The sequence below is a fragment of the Onychomys torridus genome, chromosome 5 (assembly GCF_903995425.1).
Source record: "Onychomys torridus chromosome 5, mOncTor1.1, whole genome shotgun sequence".
NCBI classification, from domain to species: domain Eukaryota; kingdom Metazoa; phylum Chordata; class Mammalia; order Rodentia; family Cricetidae; genus Onychomys; species Onychomys torridus.
In genome coordinates this window covers 131,928,859-131,951,829 of record NC_050447.1, presented here as the reverse complement: position 1 = coordinate 131,951,829, position 22,971 = coordinate 131,928,859, and the positions used below count along the sequence as shown (strand labels likewise).

General features: G+C 41.1%; 1 protein-coding gene across 8 annotated transcripts in view; it reads right to left on the bottom strand.

Annotated features, from left to right (window-relative positions):
* Ntrk2 (neurotrophic receptor tyrosine kinase 2) overlaps positions 1-22,971 on the bottom strand; it is a 337,894-nt gene that overhangs the window by 275,227 nt on the left and 39,696 nt on the right. For all 8 annotated transcript variants that reach the window (XM_036187682.1, XM_036187683.1, XM_036187681.1 and 5 more), the window contains 3 exons: positions 10,944-11,080; positions 9,645-9,777; positions 8,429-8,734 (listed from right to left, as the gene is read on the bottom strand). In XM_036187682.1, the coding sequence (XP_036043575.1) occupies positions 8,429-8,734; positions 9,645-9,777; positions 10,944-11,080 (576 nt within the window). The remainder of the gene's footprint in view (positions 1-8,428; positions 8,735-9,644; positions 9,778-10,943; positions 11,081-22,971) is intronic.

Here is a 22,971-nt window from a genome sequence, read left to right as displayed (position 1 = left end):
ACTGTCCTCTCAACACACAGTCTGAGTCTGTTAGGGCCTCTGCCTTATAGACGTCACTTTGGATGCCCATGATTCTTCTTTCAATCTGCCCCTAAACCCTCTTCCAAGCCCTACTCATCCTTTTCCTACATCTGCCAATCCAGCACAGCTGTAGCACCACCCAAAGCACACTCAAATGAGAAAAAAAAAAAAAAAGAGCAAGGACCAGACTACCCAGACTCTCACAGGAGAAGAGTCTTGGGTCAGAGTCCCTAGACCAGAGGAACCAAAACAATTCTATTCCTGTATGGATGCAAGAGTCTGAGATTTCTAATTTCAAACTCTTATTAATGGGTCAAAGAATGTGAGATATCTTGTTTCAAACTCACCAATTTGGTTTATAACTCTGTAGTGTCCCATTGTAAGTAGGAAAAACAGAGTTTGTACTGGCATTATGAACCATCCCAGGTAAACAGGAATGAGGGACATGCCTAAGATAATGGACTTTTCAAAGCTGGAGAGGTCCCAGACAAATGCATATAGTTCACCCAGGACTAAGGTTTCTCCCTAGATATAGGACTCGTTTTGGGGAAGGCTGGGAGCAGTTAATGTCCTTGTATGTTCTCAAATCCTTATGGATCCCACAAATGGGAGAGGTGGTGTAGGTGGAAGTTTCTGTCCCATCCAGCCCCACAGCCATTCAGTCCCAAATAAACACACAGAGGCTTATATTAATTATAAACTGTTTGGCCTATTGCTCAGGCTTGTTACTAACTAGCTCTTATGCTTAAATTAACCCATAATTCTTGTCTATGTTTAGTCACGTGGCTTGGTACCTTTTCTTAGTTCAGCATTCTCATCTTGCATCCTCTGTGTCTGGCTGGCAACTCCAGCTCTCTTTTCCTCTTCCCAGAATTCTCCTAATCTGGTCTCCCCAACTACACTTCCTGCCTGGCTACTGGCCAATCAGCATTTTATTAAACCAATAGGAGTGACAAATCTTTACAGTGTATAAGAGCATTATCCTACAGCAAGGTGGGATTATAATACCATTTAATTTTACACCTAAAGCTCCAGTTTTAAGAAGGTAGAATTCTGAGTCATGTTTACTTGGACCGTAAATTTCAATGCCCTCCATCACTATAAGTGACATCCAGATGTGATAAACCTCATGACATAAGGGGGCACCACCAAACACTCTCACACATGAAATACCACCAAACACTCTCACACATGAAACACCACCAAACACTCTCTCACACATGGGGCACCACCAAACACTCTCACACATGAAATACCACCAAACACTCTCACACATGGGAACACCACCAAACACTCCTCACACAAAGTGCTTAGGAAGATCCAAGAACATGAAATAAATTCAACAAAGCAAATTTTTGATATAGGATTTCATGTAGGATCATAAATAAACAGGTTAGAGCACAGCCTAGAAGATAGTGCATTTTTCCACACTCATGATCCAGCATCATGTCCTTGCTACCAAGATCAACCACAAAACAACCAGGCCACATTCGAACTTGCTGAAAACAGTGTTCTTTCTCCCAGCTTCCCTCTTTCAGATCCAGGAGACCTGTCACTGCTCTTCCACTGTCAGTCACAAAGCTGGGGTGAGATAATGGTCCCGGCAACGAGAGGGCTCAGGAGCAACAATCACCACTTTAGTTGATGTTGAAACTAGTGAGTCACATTCCACAGCACAGAAGTGGCTCAGGCTGTGCACATGGAGCACACATGGACTCAAGTTTATGGAAATAAGATAACAATTGTCTTTACACTTCTGGCAATAGACAAATACTGAAAATATTCCACCATTTTTTTCCTTAAACTCACAGAGATCTACCTGCCTCCACCTCCTGGGTGCTGGGATTAAAGGCATGCACCACCACACCTGGGTATCCAACTATTTTAAAATCTATTTTCTAACTGGTTCCTTTTCCTGAAATCTAAATAATGTTCATTCTATACTCTTACATACAGTGTGCAATGGTGAAGTTGGGGACTTCTGTGGACACTCAGCAATGGAAGTGAGGCAAGACAAGAATGAGAAAACAATTCCACCAAGAGAGAATGAATGAGAGATAAATGAGGATCATCGGATCCAAGTCACAGCCCTTGCGGTGGGATTGGAGAAGCATCTTGTGGTTTCTTTAATCATACCCTGGTCCAGCCCATCAAATGGGAAATGACCTGATTCATGCAGCACATGTGCTTCAAGCAAGGTCCAACATGGAAATACAGAAATCCAGCCACTTTATTGCACCCTGGAGTTCTGTGTACATAGCAGCTGTTTCTTTCCTTTGCAGCCACTCCAGTGGCACCACGGTCAGATATTGGTGAAATTATTAAGGCCACTCCACGTAGTTAAAAGGGAAGTTTATTTTGTGGGGTAACTTACAAATGAAGGGGTAGGTCGCAGAGTCTGGCAAAGGAATAGGGTAGTCCGGCGGCGTTCACTGGAGAACTCTGCTCGGTCCACCTCTCGCGTCCCGCGTCCCGGAACCAAGAGAGTGAGTCCTTCCCGATCCTTCGTCTTCCGCTTCCTCCTCCACCCCGCCTTGTGGGTGTGACCATTACCGAAGCCTCAGTGGGGGTTGGAACTTCCAGGCCAATGCTGGGATGCCTATCCACTACAGTCAGATGCCAGTATCATAGCCAAAAGAAATTGAGGACTAGGGACAAGCTGATCTCCTGTCTGTGTGCTGGTTCCTAAAGAGCATTCTCAGGTGCTTTGGGCATGTTTGCTTTGACTTGAGGGATTGCTTTCAAGAGTTACAGGAAGAGACCAGAGGACCAGAGTGGCCTGAACTTGCAAAGGGAAAAGAACATGGCTGCATGAAGGCCATGAACGCATGCCATCAAAGCTCCAGAATAAACTGGAAGTACCTATGCCTCCAGAAGATGGTGCTCAGAGCATGAGGCTTGCAAATGGCCAAGATCAAATCAAGGTTTTTCTTTCTTGAGTTTATCATGCTAAAGCACTTACCAACACCCTCATTACATAAATAACCCAAAGTTCCTGCCTTCTATCTCTCATTTTGTTTATCATTTTGCCCTTTGAGTTTTTTAGGTTTTTTTGTGGGGGTGGGGGGATGTTGAGGCTGTGTCTCACTCACGAAGGCCTCACACTTGCAATGATGCTCCAACCTCTGTCTCCTAAGACTAGAATTATAGGTGTGCACACCAGCACTCTCAGCTCCATTTTAGCTTCCAGTATCAATCACACCTCATGAGTAAATCTTTGGGCTTCTGAAAATCTGTCTGAATAAATTATTATGACTTAAACTGCAAGATTCTATCGTTCAATAGAAACCTAGTCAGAGGGTAAGAAAATAAACAAGGGAAAGAGAGGTAGCATGAAATCAGCCATCTTGTGTTCTGCACCAAGATGAAAATGGCAGCAGGGGTCAGGAGGACACATGCTTCCTGCTTCTAAGCCATTGTCTCTCCAATGCCCTTAATTTTTAAGATTTATTTACTTGTTATGTATGTGCCTTGGTGTTTTGCCTACGTTCATGTCTGTGCACCATGTCTGCACTGTGCCTGTGGAGGTCAGTGGAGGGCATCGGATCCCCTGAAACTGGTGTTACAGATGGTTGTAAGCCACATTGTGGGTACTGAGAACTGAACCTGGGTCCTCTGCAAGAGTCATTTATGCTTTTACATGCTGAGCTGTCTCTCCAGCCCCTCAAATACTCTTCAAACAAGTCTTTTCCTTTAATTTTATTTTTGCAGACTCTGTGATCTTTAAAAATATTCCAAAGAATCCCTTGTGATAGGAAGAGCAAAGCACGTATTCTTTTCTAGTGGGAAGTCCTTGCTTTAGATCAGCAGTGTTTTCCGACTTGTGGCCAGCAGCCTCTGAGAGCCAGGCTGCCCCTCCTCAGAGGAGGCTGAGCCCAGAGTCTGAGAACACAAGGGATTTATTCCTTTCTCAGCCACCAGTACTGAATCTCCTCTTTCCTGTCGGAACAGTGTCTTCCATAGGATGAGGGAGGGTAACAGCATGGCTGTGGAAAGCTCTCCAGAGCCTCTAAAGGTATAAGCAATTAATCTTAGAACTCTGGAGATGCAAAGAATTGTAACGATGAAGCTTAACTATCATGGTTATCACACGCTTGTGCCTAAACCATATTCTTGATTTCTTTTGGCAGGAAAGTATGTGGAGCTCTGCACTTTCAGCCCCAGGACAAGAAATGGGTCCTGATTTATGGCCTAAGGAAACAGCACGAATTTGCATGCTACTTTTCCTAACTTTGAGAGACACTTACTCAGTGTGTTCCTGGGCCTGAACACAGCATGCCTACATCTGCTGCTTTGGGGCCTTCTAAGCACTGTGGGGAGCATACCAGTTTACCCCGTCTCATGAATCTTTTCAAAAACAGCACTGGAAGAAACTGTGGGAAAACACTTCCAATATTTATAGTTCGTCCCTGACATGCATTTTGCATAAGAGACAACTGCTTCTGAATTAGGGAGCAGAAGTCACTAACTCCCACTGCTGTGTGAATGAGCATTCTGAGCCGTGACATTCTTCCTGAATGAATGGGCCAGAGAATTGCAAGGTTTGAAAACAAGAGAGTCACCATCTAGTGCTCTGGCGAAGTCTGCTGAACTTATCAAATTTCTTTTGTAATGACATGGATCAGATGATGGGTGAGATGCTCACACTCAAGAAACACCTGACCTTCAGTGTTCTCAGTATTTTTGCTATTTAGTCGGAAGCTACTCACAACAGGTCCAAATTCCTTCCTTGTGGCAAAAAGTAAGTTATTTTTCCTATTAGTTTTTGTTTCAAGCTTCCCTAGAAAGAAACCCATGTTACTTCTAGTCTCTATTCCCGTCTCCATGCACATTTGGCTGCTTATAAAGAGGTTTTTCTATATGTGGGATTGAATTCCAATGACAGCCACATGCGGATCAAGTTCACCTGAAATGAGTATTTATTTCAGGCGTGTAAGCTAAATAGGATACACCAGAGTTACTGGAGGCGCCTCAGCTAACCCCCTGCTGGAGATACGTGTGTGTCTGTACGTCTCCACTTTCCTCCCCATTCTAAAGCCTTCATGACCATGGAATTTATCCTGCTTGTAGCAATCTTAGGACATCATTATAATCAGTATTACAATTGGCTATCCTGGATGAATCGGTGGAATTTTCTGGAAGGATGTTTAAATAACTCCTCCCATAGATCCTTATGAAGCATCCTCACAAGGAGTGGTCTATGAGCCAGCAGTGTCAGGAGCTCAACTGAACTAAGGCAAAAATACTGCTTGAAAGTCCCCAGCTGACTCTAACGCACAGCAAGACCACCATGCTGGAGTCAAGGATGACTGCTCCTAGAAGCTGATTTTATAGGGACAGTGAAAACCAAAGATAAGATAAAATTAGAACGATTTCCAGAAGCTGTGCTCCTCAGTGCACTAGACAGACAAACACTGTAGCTCTCTCAATTTCATTCAGCAGCTGGCAGCTGCATCTTCCACTCTGAACACAGGCCAAACTAGCCAGAACTGGGCTCAATTCTTAAAGGCAGGACCCAAAATGGCCGAGTGCAATGTCTGGAACCAAACAAAGTTCCTTCTCTCTTTTACGAACTAGGCCAGGTTTTCAGTAGCTAACATCTCTGGAAGGCACTGGGTGGACACCTAAAGATCAGACAGCACCTGCCACTCCACACATCACCCTGGGTGGGTCCCTGTAGACAGATGCTAAGATCCAAAGACATTTTATCGAGACCTTGCTATGTTGAGTCTCTCTAGTGCCAAGCTCACTCCCTCAGATCTTACACGTGGCACCCTGGACCTAAGCAAGCTGGGCAACTCCTTCAGCCCCAACCCTCCAAGCACAATGACACCAGGCACTGTTTTCACCTATCCAGAAATAGTGATTAAAAACTCAGCCTATGCCCAGGCTGTCTGTCTAATTCAAACTTTGCAAATTTTTGGTGTAGAGAATTTTTGTTTTTATTTATATTTTGATTTCTTTCTGATTTCTTCATTCTCTGTCTCCTAAAATAAACTCCTAAGCCCAGCAATCATCTAAGAAAGCTAAGATGAATGGGGGACACATCCCACAGGGAACCAGAACATCAGATGGACCAGGGCTGCTCATCCATGCTGTGACTTGGACTTTCCTCCTTCCCCTTTTTATAATCATCAGAAATGCCACCAGTGAAATTAGATTAATTCTCACCACAAAGATTGGCTAACCATCACAAATCACTACCTGACTTCAGCAGAAATGCTGAAGGAATAAGAAGTCAAACTTGACCTTCTGTTGTCCTTAATGTGGAGTGCACCACCAGGGACATGATGGTTCTAGCTCTTCTTTTTTGTTTGTCTCTTTAATTCTCAGGTAGTTAAAAACGAAAGTAATCAAATCAAGCACAGCTGTTATCTGAATGCTATGGCGGAGAATTCATAAATGCTCAGCAAGACTCCGTCCCACGGCTGAGGTCAATCTCTAATCAGTCACATTGGTTTATGGCCCACCAGGGTCATCTATATCTAATGTCACCCAAGACCAAGTCTCCATAATTTTCTCTTTCATTTATTATTCCTTGATTGCTGGCCGTAGAATAAACAGTTAAAGACAAAAATAAATCAGTCTTTTCTCAAAGCAGATATTAACAGTTTGCTTGCTTTTCTTTTCTTTCTTTCTGTGTGTGCGTGTGTGTGCGTGCGTGTGTGTGTGTGTGTGTGTGTGTGTGTGTGTGTGTGTGTGTGTGGTGTGCGCATGCTCAGTGTTGGCAGGTCTGTGCTGCTTACATGAATGAATGAAGGTGCCAGAAGGGGACTCCCTTCATCGCTCTCCACCTGATGACTTGAGACAGACTCCTTCACTGAGTCTGAAGTTCGCCCTTTCAATCAGGGGGCTTGGCTAACAAGCTCTCAGGATCCACCTGTCTCTGCTCCCCAGCACTGGGGTTACAAGCACAAGAGGCCATGACTAGTTCTGACATGGACATTGGGTGTTTGAACCCAGGTCATTCCACTTTTGCAGCAAGTACGCTTACCTTCCTGAGCCATCTTTGCTGCCCCATATTTTTATTTTAAAGACATAATAAAAACAAGTAAGTGAGTACCAGGAACACGGAGGAAGAAGAACAACTTTACAAAATTTAGCTCAATTTAGGGCCCAGGCACCTGCTGTCCAGCCTGATGACCTAAGTTACATCCCCAGGCCCCAAGTGGTAGAAAAGAAGAGCTGACTCCTGTGAGCTGTCCTTTGACTTCCATACTCACCACACGCACACACACACACACACATGCACACATGCACACAAAAATAAAATACATTAAAAATTTAGTTGAATTCTGACTTTTTATAATTTTTTTAATAATTGAGAGAACCCCACCCCCCATTACAATCAAGCCAGAAAACAAAACTAACAACTTGGTGCGTTAAAATGAGGCCACATGGATAAGAGAAGTTTAGTTCAGCCAAATATTAGCACCACAGAGGAATGTTCGAAGGAAAACACATCAAAATCCATCTAAAACTGGCCCTTTTGTGTGTGAATTTCAAAGGACATAGACCTGCTTTTCAGAACTTTCAAACTCTTCCCCTTTTGCTCTGCCACATCTCTTGTGTGACTTAGACTAACTCACTGTTATAGTGAAGAGTTCTAATCACACACAGGTCTCAACATCACTTGTGTGACTTAGACTAACTCATTATTATAGTGAAGAGTTCTGATCACACACAGGTCTCAACATCACAAAGCAGGCTAGCCCTACAATGGAGCAATCACCTGAGCAACAAGACAGAGTGGACAAGCTTCTGAAGGACTGTAGATGAAGTGACAATTGTCACTCCATCACTGTTGCCCTGACAGAAGCTTTCCTTCTGGTCAGGCAGGGCCTTCTCCTCCTCTGATAAAAGGATTGCTCACCATAGCCAGGTAAACAAGATCCACGGTATTGGTTTCTAACCCATAAATAAGAAGGTGGGGTTCTGACCCCAAATGGATACGAGGGTCAAAATAACTCTTGAATGTCTTATGAGCCAACTAGTGACTCTGCTCTTGGTTCTTCACAGGACTCAGCACTGTTGATGTGAAATATCACCAAACATGGAGATGGTGATAAGAATAATCTCATGATCTACCATCTCTCCATCTGCAATCCTGTGTGGATCTGAACACTGCTCAGACTTGTTCATCCCCTATCTTCTGTGGGTCACACTAGTCCCTTTCCTTTACACAGCTTCACCCAATGAATCACTTTAGACTGGTGGCCTTTAAGAGGCAACATCTCAACAAGGTCTTCAAGGTCCTAGCTGTCTACACTCCACACTTGCCATGAGGAGCAGATCTCTTGTATCACCAGTGCCAGCTACATTAAAACCAGGCCAGATGGCTTTCAAATCCAGTCACTTCTTCTACTACTCTACCCTTTCCCCAGATGCAAAACCTTCAGGTACTCACCATAATCAATTCCAGGTCGGCCCATGAAGTGAGCAGAGATCTGTCTCTCATCCTTTCCATACTCATTCTTGGCCATTAGAGTGTAGTCTCCATTATTCATATGAGTGGGATTATCTAGCTGGAGGCAGCCGTGGTACTCCGTGTGATTGGTAACATGAATTTTAGTACAGATGTATTTGGATTCATTCAGTATTGCCCCATTGTAGAACCACTGAAGTGCTGGCTTGGGGTTGCCTCTCACAGTGAATGGGATGCACCAGTGGTGGTCCGAGGTTGGAGATTCGAGAAATGTGATAGTTGGTGCAACTGAATGAAAAGAGGAGGAGGTAATAGCACCAGAAGGCTCAGAATCCTCCCCTTGAGTTCTGTGTCATTAAGAAGAGCTTTTATTTAACCATCATTTAATTTAAGAAAACCCACAATCAGTAACTCTAGGTCAACCATTTTGTATCATCTGACTGATTTAACTCCCTACCAGGAGCTTCAGAGAGCAACTTGCCCCACTCCACACATGACTCACAGAACACAGCGAGACTCTATGGTAGGAAGCAGTTGATGTCCACTCTGGCTTTGTTCACACACACACACACACACACACACACACACACACACACACACCCCTTAATGTTATGTGGATTCATCATAAATAATGAGAGATACTTTTTTCATTAGCAATTCTTCCTTAAATAATTAAAATAGCTATAAAAATCACAATATTTGAAAATGCCTTTGGAAATCTTCATTGAATATCTGATCCCATGGAACACATGCTAAAATATATCAGATTAATCAACACAGTGAATGTTGCTATCATCACTGATTGATCAGCGTGGAGTATGAAAACCTTATAACTTCTGTTGCTGCTGAATATCAAATACACTTTTAGATGTGCAGAATTATAGTGATCCAATTTTACTAGATTCTAAATGTCCATGTTTTAATTCCTGAAATGTCTAAGGTCTAATTTAAGCTTGAAAAACAGCCTAGCAATTAGCTGACTTTAAATGTATGCAGCACCTTATGCTTGGGGGAACTGAGTACAAGCGAGTGGTCTCTACACAGACTACCCAGGACAAGCACCAGGGGCTGGCATCTCTAGTTAAGCACAAACAAAAGCCTGGAGTACACTCTTGTGTCCTCAACTTCATCAGCCAGCGACAAAGGCAGGACACCACAGTCACGACCTTGGAAAACACACACTGCTCTCACTACGTACAATGTACAGTGAGGTTCACAGAATCTTGATCTTCTCCTACGAGGTTTTCTGCCACACAAGAGATTTGCTTCCCACTGTCATCAGATGAGATGTTCGTTATCCTCAAGGAGCCCTGCCTGTGGCTCGTTTCATTCTACAAATTAACAGACAAAGAAAACCTTGGTTAGAATTGATCCCAAAGTATCCACTTTTCTTCCTGAAATGGAGTACACACACCATTCACATACACACACACACACACACATTTACACACACACACCACACACACATACACTTACACACACACCACATACACTTACACATACCATTTACACACACCACACATACATACATATACTTACACACGCTATTACACACACCATATACACACTTACACACTTTTACATACAACACACACATACGTACATATATATGTATGTGTATATATATACATACATACACACACACTTAATCACACTCTCTTACACACACACACACACACACACACACACACACACACACACACACTTTCTTGCAGGTTCCAGACTCAAGTAATGGTAAGATATTCTCTTGTTCTGGATTTCAATTGCTCCATGTCTGAGTTTGACTGAGTTCCTGAATTCTTACCCACCTTCCTCCTCCAATGGCAAAGACTACAGAACTGTCACATTTGTGCTCAAAATGACACAGAATGCATTATTATCTGAAGACTGTCCTCCAATCTGATGTGTACAGATAACTAAAATGTAATCCTGAATTAGCCTTATCTAACTAAGGATAAATAGAGAATAAATGACATTAAAATTAATTTTAAATGCCTACATGTGGGCTCATAAGATATTGGGTGGTTTTGATGGTTGGTAAAAATCAGCAACTTGACAATGCAGGGTCACCAGGGAAGGGAATCTCAAAGAAGAACTGTCTGGGTTAGATGAACCTGTGAGAGATTTTCTTAACCAGATTAATTACAGTGGGATTATCCACCCTAAATGTGAGTAATGCAGGTCATACTATTTTCATTCTGAACTGGTAAAAAAAAAAGAAATGAGTTAATATATGCCTGCATTAATTCACTGTCCCCTGCTCTTGACTGTGAACTTAATATGACCAGCTCCTCCAAGCTGGTGAGGCTGTGACTTGCCAGCTGTGATGGATTGGAACCTGGAATAGGGCACCCAATGAACGCTTTCTCCTTTACATCATGTTTGTCTGGGCCTTTTATCACAGCAACGAAAAGGAATCTAAGAGAATGGTTATCAGTATGCTCAATACGATCTCCCCATTGTCACACTACAAGACAGAACTAAACACAAGCCTCACCATGTGCTTAGAAACCAAATTTCCAACATCCCAGTACAGCGTGGGGAGTGGGTCACCCGCCACACTGCAGGAAAGTGTGATGGAGTTTCCTTCCTCCACGGTGAGATTAGGGGCAGCCAGACGTGCAGATGGCATACCTACAAAACAGAAAAGCACACAGAAACACACAGGAACAGTTAGAGCCAGAATTAAAAGGAGAGACCACCCACGTGTTCACAGAAGCCCTGCCCCTCCCCCATCCTCCTCCACCTCTGCCCCAGTTTCTCCTTTAGGTCTAGAAACTTACCATAAGACCTAGAGTTTAGGAGAATCCAACTGTCAAGGAAAACTAGTTTGAAAGATTTCTCAAGGATGAAACTCAAACTATGACCATGTTAGAATTTTTCATGTCAAGTTAGAGTTAACTATTATTAATTAAATTGACTATCCTGTTCATACTAATAATGAGAAGTTATATGAATCCTTATCACAACAAAAAATTCTTTATTTTAAAACTTAAAAACCCTTAAATGTACTTGTTGTTAGGGCAAATTGTGGATATTACACATATTTTTTAGCATTTCAGTGGTGTGGTTTTTATACCTGATATTTCGAGAGCTAGACAGTTTTTATTTTAATTCCTGCTATTTTCACTTCTTCAGGCATTTCTCCTCCCAGATGTGCACACTGCCTTTCACTGCCAAGAATCACAGTAACCTTTTCCTAAAGCAGGGCTTGGAGGACTAACAATGTATTGGTCCTGCCAATCAAAGCAGCTCCCCTACTTGGTATGAGGACTATTTGGTGGGACTATGATCACCCCACTAGCCAAGTCTCACAGGACTGTGATAGAACATAGTCTGAGAAGCATCTTGGAGGTCAGAAAAGGCAGCTAGCTCATCTGCAATCACTATTAAATTACAATTAACCCACCTATTTGCCAGCATCCAGACTGCCATACACGAACCCTTGGCCTTACTGTTCTTTAGTATGGACGTCACACTACACAATATTTGTACATGGTATGTCTCATAGTGTTTTGACCACTGGGAGAGGACACCTCACGAGCTTGGAGGAGCTGGTCATATTAAGTTCACAGTAAGAATCAAAGTAGTATGACCTGTATTACTCATATTTAGGGTGTATAATCCCACCCTAATAAAATCTGGCTTTCAAAGACTTCTGAAACCTTCTTGGAATGCATCCAATAGAGAGGAATTATTAGATATTTTGGTGGTTTCAAAGAGGCCCAGGCTATCCCGAGTTTCACAAGGCAATGAAGCACACAACAATGGTTAAGAGAAAGCACAGAAAACAAAACCCCGGCCTTAGATACTAAACCTTATTCATATGAACTGTGTGAATTAGGAAGTAGGTCAAGGCAGAATACCATCACAGTTAGTGGTGTGGTCCAGGTAACTTCTTAAAAGTACATGTTTTCTTTATTTTTAGCCTCATAAGTAGCCTTGTCATTTAAAGAGTCTATAATCATATAAAATTTGTTATTAAAAATACTCAAGCTATTGTGTGAAGAGTAGTCTGGCCCCACCTGAAAAGCATTGCTTCCTGTTCCCAGAAGCACCCATTTCATCTACTTGCATTTCTTTACTATTGATCTCCACCCCACTAAATATTATGCTTGCACTCCTGTTTGCTGGGTTTCCAGTTGTAGAATTACCTGCTGCTCTCCTGCCAGCAGAGCACTGGAGACTATGCCCATCTGTGCCCCAACCTTTCCCACCTGCCTACTCCAGACTCAGCACAGCTCCATCTTTGCATCTTTCCACATGCTATGAAGTTACATTATCTACTGAGGAAATAAATTTTACCATGATATGTAAACCTTATTAAGAGCTAAACTATCTAAAACCCATGGAATCTATCCAGTTATCTTCATATCATTTTTTAAAAAGAAATCATTCCAATTACTCAGCCCAATGAAAGGATTTGGACATTCTCCCAATGCCCTGCTTCAATGAGGAAAAAGTCTATAATTATAAACAACAACAACAACAAAAAAAAAAATATGTAAACCCATTGTGTTTTCTATGAATGCCATATCCTCAAATCTACCTGGAACTCCTCAGACTCTTTGTTTTATTCTCTTGATAGACTGCATCTCTAGTTTTCTCCTGAGGGAAGAGGGTCCCATCACTTGAACCACACAGAGCAAAAAGCATGTTGACTGTGAATACACAGCAGGCTTTCAGCCACTGTCTGTCATGGTGTCACCTGCACTCAATGTACAAGTCCCATTTTCCCTTGGGTTTCTCTGTGCACCACTTGGTAACCAACATTCTGACAGTTACTGCACACTTCTTTGCTTTCTGGTATTTGTCGGCTCCGTTTTCCTTGTATTTACAGATTTATTTACTGCCTCTAGGGTGACCTTGGGAGCCAAATGTGTTCCAAAGATGCTACTCCCTCCCATAGCCCCATCCTAATTATGGAGCCTAAAGATATACTTTTGGGTACCCCAACTACAAAGCTTTGGGATGTGTGCTCCCCTTTAAAAATATATCTGTTATTTTAGATATTCTGAGTAGAGAAATGTTAAAGTGGCCTTTGGTAGGCGATGCTGCATCATAATCTTAATTATTCCCATAAAGTCTGGTTTAGAATTTCTTTTCAAACATCAGTTTAGATGACTAATGGCCCTGAAGATGTTTATTTACAGTAGTAGCAATAGTAACATTTGCTGGGTGCTCGTTAAAGCAAACATTTTTATGTCTACAGTGTTATTGAATCCTTATACATAACCTTGAAGACATATACTTTGTACTTGTTTAATTAATGAAGTCTGTAAGTATTATAAAAGTCAAGCACATCTTTCAAAGCTGCCCAAGTCAATGTAGACTGAGATTTGAACCTAAAATAAAGGGCCTTCACCACTACAGTGCATTGCACACATTCATCTTTGCACAGACCATGCATACTATATCTTATCTATGATCTGAGAATTTGGTTCATTTGAAAAGAGTTCTGTGCCTATTTTGTGAAGGAAGAATGAGTCTCCTTATTATAAACTAATCATCTTGCCCTGTCATAGGAGTTTCCAAAGAAATCTGTGCAAAATTGGCCAAGCTTAGCTCTTTTAAATGTAAAGTCTGCAAATGAGTGAGCACCTGTCTCCAGCTTTGATGCGCTGGCCAGGACCCAATAATGGAAAAAACAATCTGTACTTGAAATATCACTTGAGGCTTAATTAGCACAATAAAAATGAATTGGGAAGCATGGATCACCAAGGCGGGATAAACCACTTGCCAGGCACCACTTCCTGGCTTAATAAGATTTGAAATAAGCACAAGCACACAGCAAAGCCCAATAATGCTTCCAAAAGCTGCTAACACACTGTGATAGACCTGATTGCAAATACCAGGCCATCTCCCTTCTGCAAGGAGAACCTCACTGGAGATGAGAAATAGCCAGTGTCTCCAGCAGATGAATACCTCCATATCGATGCTCTTGACCTGGATTTGTTCAGAAAAGAAATGCTCACCTGCCTTGTAAGCTGGACAGAAAAACAGCTTGTCAAAAATGAGGGATCTTGTCAAAAACGCAGCCTCTTCCCCAGGCAGTATGGGTTGAACACAGAAGGTCTGGGTCTCTAAAATTCTCCTCATCCCACAGACCACAGTTTGAGTAGAAGGGTTTAGACAAAGGGTGTTAAACAATTGTTTACTAGGCTTTTGTTTCTGCAACTGTTATTCTTAAGCTCAACAGGGGCCTGAATCTCTTCTACCAAAATTTCCACGAAGTGTGTTCTGGGATAATTTAATACCTTAAGATGTCCATGCATGTGTGGTAGGGATGGGGGCATGAGGCAGAGACAAATGTAAGATTAAAAATAGCAAAGGAGAAAGAGAGAGCTATAGAAAACTGGATGATTGTATGTATTACCATGTAACAACCCTCAGATGTCTTTCTCTGAGAAACAACAAAACATGTAGCCACCATTGCTCCTATATCTCCACAGGTGGCTTAAGTATGAGACTGTTTGAACTGTGATCTCGTCAGTTTCTTTGAAGCAATTTGACACAATATAAAATATTTAAATCTAGTTTAAAATTTTTCAATCCAGATGTCAAATCCTTGAAAGCAGCCGATTTATTTGATGATAGTGAGTAACTGCAATGACTGTCCTCTGTGAGATTCTTAAAATTCACTGACTCCATCTTAAACATCTCCAGTACTCTCCTACAGTCACCCACACACACCCAAGAATACATTAATGTCTGTATTTCCCAGTGAGGAAACTAAAGCTTAGCAAGTGTTGAAACCAAACAGATGCTTGTTAGCCATTACTGACCCCCATATCTGCCCATGGCTTTCACCAGCACACGATTGGCTGCCTCCTTAGATCTGATGGGCTCTGCTCCACCCAGCGATGGCACGTGACTCTTAAGATCTGAATGGGAAGTCTAGAGTCCTCAGCCACTGGCCCAGAATACATAGGCTGCACGTTTCTGATAAAGGAGAAAATCACGTCTCTGCTCATTGGATTATTATCTAGAAAGTCCTGTAGTATTTGTCACTATTCACCATGAAGACATGCTGGTGTGCCTTGTCAGAGGTCCAGCAGTTCTGAGCTCTGTTTATTCCATGTTAGCCTATTCATGGGTGTAAAGTCAGCCCAGTAAGTTAGGATTTTGTCTCCATTTTATCTTTTCCTTTCTCCTTTCTTTTAAAAATTGTATCAATTTATTTTGTTTTATGTTTATGGGTGATTTGCCTGAGTGTATGCATGTGCACCATGTGCACACAGTGCCCATGGATGCCAGAAGAGGCCATCAGATCTTCTGCAAATGGTTGTGAACCACCATGTGTGTGCCAGGAATCAAACCCAGGATCTCTTGAAGAGCAGCTGGTGCTCTTAATCACTGAGCCATCTCTCCAGCTACCTCCCCACCCACTTCTCTCTGTGCATAAAGAACCCATAGGATTCTACTTTGAAAAAAAAAATCTGGACCTTCCTCTATCTTTGGGGCATACTTTCCAGTTTGATACCAAACAAAACATACATACATACATACATACATACATACATACATACATACATACATATAGATACAGATATAGATACAGATATAGATATGTGCACAGGAAAGGAACCAGCATAGTAAGATTGATCTGTTGAGATGTAACTGCTTACATCATGCTGAAAAAAAAAAGACAGAAAATTAAAAATGCATGTTCCTGAGCTCACACTGGAAGTTACACACCTAAGCTTTTATGATTCATGGTATAGAAGTGACAACTGCCAGATAACTTAGAAACAAGAGTTTCAGCAGCTTTTTTTGACATTCTAAAAAGGATAAAGAAAAGTACCGACCATGGTGGGCTTTGCTTCATTTTCAAAAATAAAAACTAATCTCTAATAATGTGAAAGCAAACAAAATAAGACACAGAAGAGGAAATGTTTTCTTCCCATCTTAAGATGCTTTGCTGATTGAGATTCCACACTGAGCATCAGAAGAGCTTTCCTTTTTAATCTATGAATGCTGACAATGCAGAACCATCACCAACTGAGTTTCCTGGTTTCAAGAGAACAAAAGAAGGCGTGTCCTGCTGTGCACTAAGCAGAGATGTGCTACTACAAACTGTAGCTGAGGCTGAAAGTAAATCAAAGAAACAAATCATTGACATCAGTCAATCCAGGGAGCAGGGCCTCTCTTCCAGGCATGCATGGACCTTTCCCAACCTTCAGCACCACGTGTCCTTAGTTTGTGGATGATGTTTTAAGGAGTACTTACACTAAGCTTGGGAAAAATTGAAAATGGAAATTGTTATTATGAATAACAAAGAAGCCAAAGGCAGGTGTGATTTCTGTCCAGGGTGTTTATATAGCATCCACAGCAGCAAGCAAATCTGCCCATTTACAGTCACTTTTACAGCAATTGCTTGTTAGTGAACTCATCTGAGGGGCTGTTTTGATATAAGCCAGAGAAATACCACCTTTCCTAACTTTACCATTTACCTAGAATGGATCACTGCTGTCACTATTGACACTTTCTGAATTAGCCTCCTTCTAGATTATATTAAGCCATAATTGTACTATTTAAAATTTGAAGTATAAATCCAGTTAGCCAGAAGAAATTATTGAAAAGCTTCTATTGAAAAAGACTGATGCAGTGTGCAGAAACTGAACAGAAAATATATAAAATAATTTTATATATTTTAAAATTATTTAAATGCTAAACACGAAAAGAAGCTGGTATTGGTGGCTCATATCTGCCACTCTAGAACTCAGGAGGCTAAGGCAGAGGGGTTGATGTAAGAAAGCAGCTTGAGCAGCATTAGAGAAGACCTACCTTGATCCTGCCCCACCCCCACAAAACCCATTTGTAGGGTCCATTTCAGTTCTTCAGAAAGCTGGTCCACTGCACCACCTTATCCAGCTAATATGGAAATTGCAGGAATATGTCTGCCACCTCACAACTGATCGTTTTTTCTGAAGCTTAAATGGGTTGTGCAATCACAGCACAAATAAATGTATGGTCATTATTGCAGGTTGGGACCCTCCAAAAACACTGTTGGGCACTTGACTGTTAATAGTAATGATGCTAAACTCTTACCCCTGCCCCTGGCTTGACTAATCAGTACAAAGTCATAGGAAGAGAAGAGATGAGACCTTCTTCAATTCAATAAGGACGGACATGTCACTGGAAATTTAGGGTGGCACTAAGATTGAGCCGAGTGCCCTGAATACAGGGTTGAAGTATAACTGCCACACTAGATACCCCCACTCTCCCAGTCCAGCCAAGAAAAGAAAAATGTCAACCCTCTCATAACAGGGCCTCTCTTCAACACCACAAACATTTCATTCTAAGAATAAGGTGATTTGGGACTGGTGAGATGGCTCAGATTCCTTCTGGCAGGAGACAATTGACTCCCATAAATTGTCCTCTGATGTCCAATCACATGCCATGCCATGTGTAACTTGCAAACCCAGAGGGGAGACCTGGGCTGACACATGGTAAGGCCCATAGATATACAGGAGCAGTGGAAACTGTGGTGGGGGCTGAATCTGGCCTGGGATTAGGTCTATGGGCTCACAGGGAATTCTACAACTATAATTCTACAGTGAGGGAAGCTGGGGGCTCAGGGAGGAAGCCTAAGGTGTCCACAGGGATAGGGAGCCTCACCATTGCCAGGACAGTACCTGACACTTAGGGGAAATAGTTGCTGGCCTTAAGTACCAATCCCACAGAGGAGAATGACACCTAGACACTATGACTTAGTCCTCTCCTGGACATAGTAAATGCATCCACCAAAAGGACAGTAAGTTGAATTTTAAAAGATAAGAAGGAAGGAAGGAAGGAAGGAGGGGAGGGAGGGAGGAAAGGATGGAGGGAGGGAGGGAGGAAGGGAGGGAGGGAGGGAGGGAGGGAGGAAGGGAGGGAGGGAGGGAGGAAGGAAGGGAGGGAGGGAGGAAGGGAGGGAGGGAGGGAGGGAGGGAGGAAGGACAAATCAGTAATCTAATTCTAGGCGTGCAAGTCCTAGTATAGAAACACAAAAGACAAATCTGTTGAAGGGAATGCCGACCCTAGCACAGGAAACACTGCGAACAGGTAAGACCAGCAATGTATAGTTAAAACACTAAATATGTAGAACAAAGAAAGCATATTGAAAGCAGCAAGAGAGAAATACCCAGTCACATACAAAGGCAGACTCGTCCGAACAGAACATCCTCAGCAGAAACCTTAAAAGGCAGGCGGGTTTTAAGGTTTTCTAAACCTTAAAAATTTAGCACAACATATTTCCAATCTCTGAACGCCAATGATTGCTAACCCAGATTCTCACACCCAGCAAAACAATCTCTCATAATTGAAGGAGAAAGAAAAACTTTCCATGATAAAAACAAGCTAAAGGAATTCATGACTTCTTAGTCAGCCCTAGAGAAGACAGGTTAAAGACTCCTCTGGGCTGAAGAGTAAGATAAATATTTCCAGCAAGCTACAGGAAAGAACAAACCACATGAACAGCAGTCACACAGGGGAGATTCACAAAACCCCACATACTGTTTTTAAAAATTACAGGATTCAATGCATACCTTTCAATAACTATAAATATCAATTGTGTCAATTACCCTAATCAAAAGACATGGTCCAGAACTCAACTGAAAAGTGACCTATTTAGTTGTTGCCTTCAAGAGTGTCTGTCTTCATCAAAGAAGGGGTCAACTTTAGGGTGAAAGACTGGGAATGGAATTCCAAGCAAATGGAACTAAGAAACAAGCAACTGTCACTGTTCTGATATGTGACAGATTAGATTCGAATCAAAACCAGTCATAAGATACAAAGAAGGTCAGTTCATACTGACATGGGGTACAATTAACCCATGAAGAGCACATTACCATTCAAAACACAGAGCACACTGAACACAGCGCACCCAGTTTCATAAAACAAGTGCTACTAGATATAATGGCAGACAGATTCCAACACAGTGAGGTTAGAGGACTTGATTACCCTGCTCTCAATAAAAGACTGGTCATCCTTTCACAGATACTTTTTAGGAAAACAGTATTACTGATATCAAAACCAGATAAAGACACAGCAACAAAAGGAAAATTATATCATAATTTCTCTGATGATCATAGTTACAAAGATGATCAGGAGAAAACTTGCAAACCAAATACATGTACACACCAAAAAGACCATTCACCATGATCAAGTTGACTTCATTCCAATGGTACAAGGATGGCTCAACATTTACAAATCAGTAAATGTAATACATCACAGAAAGAGACTCAAGGACCGAAATCTCATGATCATCATAGATACAGAAATGGCTTTTGACAAAATCCAGCATGGCTTTATAACAAAAGCCCCATAGAAGCTAGGAATAGGAAAAACAAATCACAACACACTAAAGGCTATATGTAACAAACCAAATGGAGGGAAATCTGAACCATTCTCACTATCACGGTAAGAGTGCTCATTATCTCCATTCTTACTTAATGTTGTGCTTGAAGTACTAGCTGAAGCATTAAGACAAGAAAAGGAAATAGAGAATATACTAATGAGAAAGGAAGATGTAAGATACATGAGACACTGAAGGCTTCATCAGAAAATTCTTAGAGCTGGTAAGTATTTCCAGCAAAGTGGTAGGATGAAAAAATGTTCAACCTCACTCACTATCAGATGAGCGAAAATTAAAAAAATCTCTACCTTGCCCCAGCAAGAATCATAGACATTAAGAAAACATATACAACAAATACTGTTGAGGGTATAAACAAAAGGGAACCCTCAGACACTGCTAGAGGGGATGTAAAGTGGTCCAACCACTGTGGAAATAGCTACAAAGACTCATCAGAAAATAAAAAATTAGAACCACCATATAATCAAGCTCAACCACTCCTAGATATTCACATAAGGACTCCAAGTAAGAGACAGCTGCAGCTCAACCATGTTCACTGCAGCTCTACTCACAATAGTTATGTTACAGAACACACCTAGGTCCCCACAGATGGGGAATGAATAAAGACAGCCTGGCCTGCTATCCAGACACACAGAAGAATGAAGTTATGTCATCCACATCAACTGACCAATAATCATGTTAGGTGAATCAAGCCAGTCTCAGAAAGACAAGTATCTCATGTTTTCTCTCATTTTCAGGTCCTAGATTTTGCAAAGATACATAAAATCACATATATGACATAAATATAGAAACACAATTGTTTAAGGAAACAAAGGGTATATACTAGAGGATAGGAGGGATGAAAAGGGGCATGGGGGTACAGAGCAAATGCACTCAAAGCACATCGAATAATTGTTTGAAAATGTCCTTAGGTAGCCCAGTAGCATGTACAATAAATATGCACCAATGAAGACCTTAAAATATATTTTTAAACCTTTAAAAAATTTCACTGAGCATCATTATCATCTCCCCAACTCTTTCCCTGTGGTTTACTCATGCGTGTGTCTCAGTGTTGTAAATGTATTTGGTGTCTCTTCTCTGCCAGGTCAACAGGAATACACACCTATGATGGTATGGAAAGAAATAATTCTAGTTTCTTAAGTAAAAACCCATATGTTATTTCAATTCAACTTCCAATATATTGCCAAATTACCTATTAATTCACCTTTATAAACATTTTTCAAATTACATTATTTATCTCCTAATGCTTTTGTTGTTGTTACAGATCTAGGAAATCATGCCATTTGTATCTTCTGATAATTGTGAGCATTTTCTTCTAATAAGTGGCAATATGTGAAATCCAATGAAATCAGTCAATAGCTTGTAAACATTTTCTTTTAAACAGAAAAAAATAAAAACAAAATTTAAGATGATAAAACACTAAGAAATAGGTGAAGAAATATAAGTATATTTTTCCTTTTTAGTATTATAAACTCTAGACACTTGCAGAAAATGCATGTGTAAATACATGTAACAAGTGTTTTGGATTTATTATTTTGTCAAAAAACCCAGACATATACTTTAGAACTTTAAAACAATTAAAAACAGAAACTAAAGATGAGAATAAATGAAAGAAAAGGGGAAATGCTACAGAGAATTCAGGGAAGCATAGAAAGAGGTGCATTCACCAAGTCATAAAACAGTTCACTACACACTGAAGAGTACTTAATAATCAAGAAAAGACAGACTCAAAGGCCAGGAGTCACTTTTAAGTGATAAACTAAGAAGTTTGCTGATATCAGGCTACAAAACTTGCTAGAGTGGTAAGGGTATAGTAGACTTTAATGACACACATCTTATAAAATAGAAGTTCATCTCTTTCTGATGTCTTCTAGAACATTTACAGGACCATGAAGAATTGTAGGAACACTATGATAGTAATAATATGGTAACTGAGGCTGGAGAGGTAGCTTAGCAGTTAAGATCACTGGCTGCTCTTCTGAGGACTGGGTTCAGTCCCCAACACCCATGTGGTAGCTCACAACAATCTGTGATTTCAGTTCCAGGGAATCAGACGCCCTCTTCTGGCCCCTGTGGGCACTGCATGCCTGTGGTGCACATATATTCAGGCACAAACATATATACAATTAAAAATTTTAATTAAAAATAAATAAAAATAAAAAATCTTTCTTTAAAATGGGAAATAAGCCAAATAGCCATCAATGTGGAACACTCAGTGTAATTAAGATACATTTGACCACAAATGATCTGCAATAGTTAGAATCTAATGGGTCTGTCACTACTTACTTAAAATGATTATAAATTTTTAAAAATGTGTTTTTATAGAGTACATGAAATACTTTTTATGGCAAAATGTATTGATATTACCTCTGCAATTTCGGAAAAGTAAAAATACCTTGAAAAACACAAATGAGTAAGGAAAGTACAAAATAAATTCTGCAGAAAATTGATAGACAACTAAGTATGCAAATTCACTGACACAGCCCCAAATGTTGCTTTAACGAGTGCTGATAGCACTGAAATGGATTATAAATGTGACCTCTTAGTCCTAGTGTGTCACTCAACCTCAGCTCCCTGCCAAGGGGGAAGGGTGTGTGTGAAAATGTTACTTTCAAACACATAATTCATTAGGAATTGTGTAGAAATACAAAATAAATGAAAAATATCAAAAGTAGACTAAGAAAAAATATCTGTTTACTTTGAACATTTCTTCTATTCAAATCTCAATGGTCAACTACGCCAGTGATGGCTGAGCTCTGAACTATGTCAGGACCATGTGGCCATGTTTTAAGATTGATAAAAAGGAGAGTTGGTGTCAGGCAAGGACAGAGCAGATACCCATCTGGAGGCAGCTCATGAGACAAGAGCCTATGTCCGATGGTCTCTCTTCCATGTTTCCTGGATCAGAAGGCCAAAACAGCTGTGTGGATTTCGGTGTGAGCTACCAAGTGGCCAGGTGACTCAACAGTGACTCTCTTGTCCCTCTAGGCAGCGTCTCTCAGCTCTCTCTTATCAGTTGGGAACAGATACACACTAAGAGATATTAGGTGTGCTGGGGTTTTGTGGGGTTTTTTTTGTTTTGTTTTGTTGTTTTGTTTTGTTTTTCGAGACAGGGTTTCTCTGTGTAGCATTGAGCCTTTCCTGGAACTCACTCGGTAGCCCAGGCTGG